Genomic DNA, 8,231 nt, shown 5'->3' with positions numbered 1-8,231 from the left:
TGGCCTTCTCATGAGGATTCTAGGAACTTCCTCTCCTCCTGCCTGGGGGACCCGCCTCTGCCTCTCTCTGCCTTCACCTTCCTGTGACTAGTAACACTAAGACTGGCGGGAGCCCTGGAGATGGGTTCAATGCCATTGGATCCACAAGACTTGCACCAACCAGCCTGTGATCTTCCTGCATTCTGCGCCACTGCTTGTGGCTGTGTGACTCTGAAGAGGGACTTATGGACTAGTATCAGACTTCTGGACTTGAGTTGGGCTGGGCTAGGATGTCTTCCTGATACACAGTTACTTCTTGATGTGAAGCTATTTCTTACACATATATGAGTGTCCTTAGATTTGTTTCTCTAGTCAACCTGTCCTGACAGTCTGTTTGAGTCCATTGGCGCAACTGTTGTGTTAGTCATCTCATCAGAGAGTCTCCCTTGTCCTCTCTCTGCTTCACCAGCTAGCATGTCCCCCTTCCAGCGAGTGAGCCTTCCTGTTGACATGTCCACAGCAAGCAGGTCCAATAGTGTCCTGTCGGGTTCCATAGGTGTTCGTTGGCCCATTTCCTCAAGGTCATTATCACTAGGCCTTTCTTCCTAGTCTGTCTTAGTCTGGAAGCTCCGGCGAAACCTCTCCACCAAGGATTTGAAATAACCACTGGCATAGCTTGTAGCATCACGGCACCACACAGGAGGATGAAGTGGCAGAAGGGTGGCGGGAGGTAACGTGAGAGGGAGGGAAGCCCAGGTAGCACAGGCTAAGAGGAGAGAAGAAATCAGGGACTTTCCTCTTTTTCACCACATAGGAAGAGGCCGAAAGTAACTGCCTCCTCTTCCGTTCTTCTCCGGGCTCAATACTGGTCCTGCCTTTCATCTCAAAACTGCCTTCTTTTCCAACCCTTTCTTTCTTCTTTTTTTTGTTAGAACACATACATATTTCAAGTGGACAAAACATTAGTATCATGTACAGTGTCTTAAGATAACTTGCCCTTGAATGGGAGCTTCCTGTCCAGTACTTTGAGGTCTACAAGATGTTTTCTAAAAAATGAAGAAAAAAAAGAAAATATGTCTTACTATAGTAGTCTTGGGTTTCTCCAGTCTCTACCAGTCCAAAAAGCCTTAAATTTTTAAAATTTAAATTAAAAAAAAATAGTTCATTGAGAGTATGGCAGAGGAGGTTGGAGGGAAATGGGGAACTGATAAATAGATCAACAAAGAAAATAATTGAAAATTTGTGATGATTGTACAAATCTTCATAATGTGATTGAACTACTAAATTGTATGATATGAGAATTATGCCAATACATGCCTTCCTCAATACAAGAACATTTTGTTCTAACAAATTGGCAATCTGAGATGCTCACTCTAAAGACAAAGTGGGTACATAAGCAAATGTGGTGATGAAGGTGGATGGTGCCCAGCTATTAAAAGATACAGTGTCTGGGGTCTTAGAGGCTTGAAGTGCAACAAGCAGTCATCCAGCAGAGAAACAATAAGCCCACATGGAAGAAGCACACCAGCCTGTGCTATCATGAGATGTCATTGGGACCAGTAACAGGCATCAGAAGACCCTTAACAAACAAACCATATCGTTGAGAACAAGGGAGGTCGGAGCAGAGACCCAAAGCCCATCAGTAGACAGTGGAACATCTCCCGCAGAGAGGTCACAGGGAAGGGATGAGTCAACTAGGGTGCAGTAAAAGCAACGAAGAAACACTCAGTATTCCTCTGGTTCCTTGAGGCTTCCTCACCCCTCCACTACCATGACCCCAGAGCTGCCTCTCACTTTAGACTAGACTGGAGCATGTACACAGGTACAGATAAGAGAGAAGAGCTCATGACTCATGCAACCCAGGAGCAGAATGGGTGTAGTGCTACCAGATCGGGCATATGTACAAATATGCCAGTCACAACCACACACACACCCCTTTAGGAGGAAGAACAACTGAAACCATGGGGGAAGGGAGGCAGTGGTTGGTGTGAGATATGAAAATAATAATCCACAGTCGATCAAGGAGTTACAAGAGGCGGGGGAAGAGCTGATACCAAGGTTTCGATAGAAAGTCCAGGAAAGAATGATGGCAACATAACATGTGGTCATCATTATTATGGACTGTAATATTGTATCAGTATTGCGGATTGTAATAAGAATTGTAAGAGCCCTCAACAAAATGATCAAAAGTAACAATAATTTTAAAAATTTTAAAGAATTTTGCCAATAAAACTATTTAAAATAAAAAGATAAAGTATATTAAAGCTAAAATGTTGTGTTAGTTGGGAAACTATTTGTTAGGGGGTGAAGACAGGTTTGTACCACATAATATGGTATCAAAGGGAACATGGTGACTGAGCTGATAGCATATGGCAGGCTGTGACTTCCTTAAACAGGGCAAGTTCATTTTAAAAATTGGCTTATAGAGTTCTTATTAATCTCATTTAGAGTAGTCACTTGATCAATATTAAATGTAGATGGTACCTACATAGGTACAGTGATGGCTCATTATCTCATATCGTTAGCTGGAGTAAGATGATCCACTCAAGTAAAATCTTCAGTAAAAATGTAGTGGTCTGAGCGCTGAAACTATGTCTCGCTTAAATTCTTTTGTATCCCTATAAACCGCATATTTTACCTTTTATGAGTATATTTATGTCCAGCTTTATTTCAAAAATTACTCAGTCACGTCTTTTTACTTGACTGGTTCATAATCTAGCACGTGACGCTTTGTATTACAGTCAAGTGTGCCGTACAAAGGAGTGGCTGGTTGTGCGCCCCCTCACCCCCAGCGCCTGGAGGCTTGGAGGTTGATCCCGGGGTGGGAGGGTGGGAGACTGGGCGACAGGGATTTCAGACTCACGGCTGCTAGCTTAGCACCTCCAAACTCTTCTTGCAGCTGACGGTGCTTTTTCAAGCAGTCGAGCCCAATTCCCAGCCGCCTCCAGTCTACTGCTTCCAGGCTAGAGGACAATAGGAGTGACACAATGAAAGCCCATCACAGTCTGCAAATGATATATTGTGCCGTGCCTGTGTCCACCAAAGTCAGTTGAGCATTTGTTGTGCATTCAGTTTTGTTCTGGGATCCGAGGATGTTGTAAAAAGTAAGGAAAGTACCTCTGTAGTTATGTATCTCACATTCCGTCAGAACATAGCCCAGAAAAGGGGCCTGGTATTCAGAAAATAGTAACTGATATCAGTCAATAAAACTGGACTGCAGTCTAAGTCTGCGGGCTCTTAGACTCCTTTTTACAGTGGTCAGATTGTGTCGGGACCGTATCCACTTGTGCATTTACCTCTGGCTCCGAGGCGTCTGCGAGTTAAGATTCTTGGGTTTGAGGAACAGAAAGTGGAGTGCGCCTGTTGGTGGTGGTTGAAATGTTACCAAGTGCCTGTGGATTATAACACTGACTTCTTTTAACAACAACTGTAGAGTAGAGATAAAGAAATTAGAGGCGTTATGGGCACCCCTGTTTTCCCTGCACCCCTTCCCCCCCAAAAAAAGTTCAATAGCTAGCCAAACCATTTGCCCTTATGACCAGAAAAAAACTAAATTTGGACTCTTAAGAAATGTCGTTCTGCAAAAAATCTTACCATAGTGAATGATTGGGGGAGTGCGGAGTGGAGATCCAAAGCCCATTAGTAGGCCACTGGAGATCCCCTTGCAGAGGGGTCTCGGGGAGGAGACGAGCCAGTCAGGGTGCGATAATATAATGATGAAAAATACAACTTTCCTTTAATTCCTAAATGTTTCCTCCGCCTCCCACTACCATGACTCGAATTCGACCTTGCAAGTCTGGCTAGACCAGAGGATGTACACTGGTACAGATAGGAATTGGAAATCTAGGGTGTGAATGATCCCTTTAGGACCAGTGGTGTGAGTGGCGAAACAGGGAGGGTAGTGGGAGAGTGGGTAGGAAGGAGGGAACCGATTACAAGGAACTATATGTGACCTCCTCCCTGGGGGACGGACAACAGAAAAGTGGGTGAAGGGAGACGTCGGACAGGGCAAGATATGACAAAATAACAATTTATAAACTATCAAGGGCTCATGAGGGAGGGGGGAGCGGGAAGGGAGGGGAAAAATGAGGACCTAATGTCGGGGGTTTAAGTGGAGAGGAAATGTTTTGAGAATGATGAGGGCAATGAATGTACAAATGCGCTTTACACAATTGATGTGTGTGTGGATTGTGATAAGAGTTGTATGAGCCCCTAATAAAATGATTTTTTTAAAAATTGACAAAGCCAAAAAAGGAAAGGAAATGTCGTTCTGGGGGGGAAACCAAACCAGCTGACATGTTGGGAACAAATGGCTTATTTTGCACCTGACCTAGTTCCTGACTTTCACTTTTTCCCCCCACTCTGTTTTTGTCTTGTTCCAGGTCAGCTCCATTCAGAACCAGATGCAGTCCAAGGGCGGCTACGGGGCTGGCATGGCCGCCAACGTGCAGATGCAGCTGGTGGACACGAAGGCGGGATAGCCCAGGGCTGCTCCTGTGAGTACCTCAAGGCCGGCCGTCCACTGCAGACAGCCCACTGCAGACAGACTGCCTCGGTTATGCTTTGGGGGAAAAAAGAATATAGTTTCTGCGCTCACCTCGTTATTTTTTCATTGTGAGCTTCTTGGAAAGGGCAAACATGCTTTACTTTGCCAACCTCTTTCCAAGGGTGGCCTTCAGCAGTCTTTTTATGCCAACTTCCGGTTCCTCTTCCTTCAGGAAGAGTCTCCCTGCTTCTAGGCAGTGGGTAGAGAGCGTGTGTGGGCTGAGGTTTGGGGAGAAGCTGCCCCTCTGCCCTGGCAATAGGAGACACTGAGGTGCTCCCCTGAGTAGAGAAGGCCTTTTATATTTTAACCCTGATTTCTAGATCTCCATGCCTTGACCTGTATCAGTCTTTCACAGTAAGCTTTCTAAATGGGGTGGCGGGTGGGGGTGGAGAGGCATCTTTTAAAAGATGGATCCTGAAAGTGTAAAAATAATTTGGATTTTTCTCTTGGTTTTATAGGTCATTGTGAATTTCTGTATTTCTTCTTTCCATTATTTCTTTAATTTTGGGGGTCTTGTGATTGCTTTTCTTTCTTCCTTTTTTTAACTACAAAAAAAGATGTGTGCTGGGTCCCATTCGCCCTCTTGTGGTTGCTCCCGTGATGCGTGACTGTCCTGCTGTGAAGAAGCTGTCGCCGGAAGAATACTGCGTTCCCGTCAGCTGGCATGCATGCCTTGGGACTCGTGGACAGAGTTCTTGGGATCGTGGCTTACTTTTCAATTTTCAAATCAATATGGATCTGACCTTAGCATGATCTTTTTCGTGAATGCTACCGCCATTTTGAAACCTCCTTTTTTGTTGTTTTCCTTCTCCCCGCCTTAAACATTTCTCTTTCCACTTCCCGCCCTCCGCCTTATGATTTGTCTTGGTAAGCAAGAACCTACTAGTATTTGTTAACCTGTCACCATGTCTGTGTATTTTGGCAAGTATGAGACCCACAAGCACAGTGCTCCTTCTTGCTCCTGTGAGACTTCGGCAGAGTAGAGCTCGGCGTGCTTTATGGAGTTGCCTTGTGCGGAGCCCACCGAGCGCCAACGGCCAGTTTCTTGCTGCCAGGGGCTGACGATGCTGCTGCTATTAGGGGAGAAAGTGTAGCTGTGGCACCGAGCCACATGGGCTTCACAGGAAAAGATGACTTGTAGCGTTATTTAGAAGTATGGCTTTTTGGTCGCTTTGATTAGAATTGCAATAAAAGAAATGCTTACATTCATAAGGCATCCATTCTGTTGTAAATGTTCAATATATTTATTTTGAGGGCAGGTGATGGTCTGTATCTCCCCGAGTGTTGCGGCCATCCTCACCTCCAGTCTGCTCCCGAGCGTCGGCTCCCTCTGCTTCTTTATGCGCTCGTTCCCGTGTAGTTCCACTCGTTCTCCTTTGACGTGTCATGTGTGATCGCTCTGTCCCCAGTAGCAGTGTGTCCCGCTTCCGGCCCGTACTGCTAACTTGCAGCTTCGAGAGTCGTGGCCCAGCTGTAGTTCACGTGTCTCGTGGGCCGTGCAAGTTGCCAAGAGCAACACACTGACCTGGCTGAATCACTGCCCGTGAGAACAGCCTGGACCCTGGCTTTTTATGGCATTGGCCAGAAGCTTTTGTCTCAGGTTCCAAAATATGTTTATCCTTCACAACTTGTGAACGGAGTATTTTAGTATTATACAGTTCCCAATATTTCTCTTAAGTGCTTCTCTTTCGCTAGACATTAAAACATTTTGATCGTATGTCCGCGTCAGCCAGCCATGTGGTGTAAATTAACATTTCACACAGCAAACAGCTTCGTTGAAAACTTCCATAAAGGAATCTTGTGATCAAATGAAGAAAGCCACTGGCTTCCCTTCTGCCTTTTGATTGTCCTCCTCCCCCGCCCTTCGCCCCCAGGTTCGGGCAAGAGGTAGCCAGGTGAGCGGTAGGTTGTCAACCAAACGTGGAACCGTTCTTCCACTCGCTGTGCGCCCACTCTGGGCACAGCCTACTCCGTCCTTGTCTATGTGCAGTTTTGAGCCCCCAGAGCTGTCGGCCCCAAGCATGGAGAGAGCCCAGTTTATAAAAATGATGCTCAGAGACTTCCGAGTCACATGCGTACTCATCACAACGGGTAATGCGACATCGAGCCTTCAGTTCACCTGCTGTCATGGATTCACCTGTGCACAGTGTGCTCTGTAATTATCCTGCCCAGCTAGAATCCTGTTCCTTCCGGGACACGGCTGCAGGGGCATCGTCAGCACGAATGCTCGTTTGTCTGTGCCTGTTTTGATTATTGATTTTCAAATGAGCACACGTTTTGCATTTGCCACTTAATTCCTGGACAACCAGAAGGAGCTCTGAGCCTCTCTCCCAAATTCATGACATCATTTTATTTTACTTTTTTTTTTTGCTTCCCTGAATCTGCCATCTTTGTGGCTTCTCCAAGGACCAAATATGCCAGCGAGTGTGGGGGGAGGCCAAGCGAGGGGAGGCTGGACTCTCCCCTCCCGCCTGTGACCGCGCTGGCGGCCAGGCGCCCCTGGGCACAGCAGCCTTGCTGTGTGCAGAGCACACGCCAGGACTCCTGGGAAGGTACCAGTGAAGTCAAGGAATAAGCAGACCAAAAAGAAATGAAAGCGAGGAATGCCACCCCTGGGCATAATTGTTTATAGGGAGGCTGGAGAGTATCAGCTCTCCCACATTCACCAGTGAGTCTCCCACCTCAGAGGCTGGTCGGCCACCACCACCCGCATAACAGTGCATCTCATTTTCACTGGGGGCTAATGAGAGAAATGGGGTTTTCCACCCAGAATTCATCAGGCTCTTTTCACTTTGCCAAAATACATGTTAAAAACTGTTAAGCAAGGGAAACTGAATGCGCATCTAACTGATCGCATGGCTTCCGTTAGCGGTGATCTGCATCCTAAAAAGAGGTGCTTTCCCAAGATGCAGGCACGAAGTGGTGCCAGCACGTACAGTGGTGCTGGGCTCGGCACTTCCCAGGCAGCGTCCGGCACCCGTGGGCCTTCACAATACGTCGTGAGTGCATTAGCTTTCGCATTTGTTGTCGAGTGATAGAAGGGTCATTATAGAGAAGAGCACGTTTGCCTTGGTTTTGTTTAAAGTGAGGTCTGCTCACTCCCAGAATAAAATTGACATATTTTTATAATATAAGCATACTTCTTTTGTACATTGTGTTCATTCTTGAATAAAGTGAGTTCAGTGTTGGCTTGTAGATATTTAAAAAGAAAGTATTGATTTTGATGCAATAAATGTTTTCTTTCGATCCTGGTTTGGTCTTTCCGTTCTTTGTCTGACTTGGTTTTTCTTTTCGTTAAGGATTTATTTACCAATTCACATAGACTACCTCTGTAGCATCCTTAATATTTCGGTTAGGACTACTGTTATGCAAAAGTAATTCATCACACTTCTCTGTACAATATTACCACATTTAACTTGGCAGTGTGCCTTATAATTTAACACATGTCCCTGCAGAATGAACTTTGAGATGCTTAAGAATAAACCTTTCCCCTCTCCCCAGAAGAAGCTACTTGAGAGGATGGCAGTGAAGCTGCAGCTAGGGGAGGAGGGGCATGTCTGATCAGAGCAAATGGGAGCACTTAGGGGGAGGAAGAGAGAGTGGAGCACATCCTGACCCACCAGGCCTGAAGGACGACATCCCTGCTCTGAACAGCCTGTGGACAGAGTGGACAATATGGCTGATCCCACCATGAGACACGCCATCT

At 46.1% G+C, this 8,231-nt stretch overlaps 1 protein-coding gene across 4 annotated transcripts in view; it reads left to right on the top strand.

The window, feature by feature from the left end:
* CDC42SE2 (CDC42 small effector 2) overlaps window positions 1-7,771 on the top strand; it is a 67,918-nt gene extending 60,147 nt beyond the window's left edge. For 3 of the 4 annotated variants that reach the window (XM_004696593.2, XM_045285144.1, XM_045285145.1), the window contains 2 exons: window positions 4,362-4,475; window positions 5,083-7,771. In XM_004696593.2, the coding sequence (XP_004696650.1) occupies window positions 4,362-4,460 (99 nt within the window). In that variant the 3' untranslated portion in view covers window positions 4,461-4,475; window positions 5,083-7,771. Of the gene's footprint in view, window positions 1-4,361; window positions 4,476-4,983 lie in introns of all 4 variants that reach the window. The other variant, XM_045285143.1, reaches the window with a different exon arrangement.
* Window positions 7,772-8,231: the final 460 nt, after the last annotated feature.

The sequence above is a fragment of the Echinops telfairi genome, unplaced genomic scaffold (assembly GCF_000313985.2).
Source record: "Echinops telfairi isolate 266 unplaced genomic scaffold, ASM31398v2 ScPeMD7_7469;HRSCAF=8507_1, whole genome shotgun sequence".
Classification (NCBI taxonomy): Eukaryota; Metazoa; Chordata; class Mammalia; order Afrosoricida; family Tenrecidae; genus Echinops; species Echinops telfairi.
Note: the sequence above shows the minus strand (reverse complement) of the source record. Positions and strands in the feature narration are given on the sequence as shown.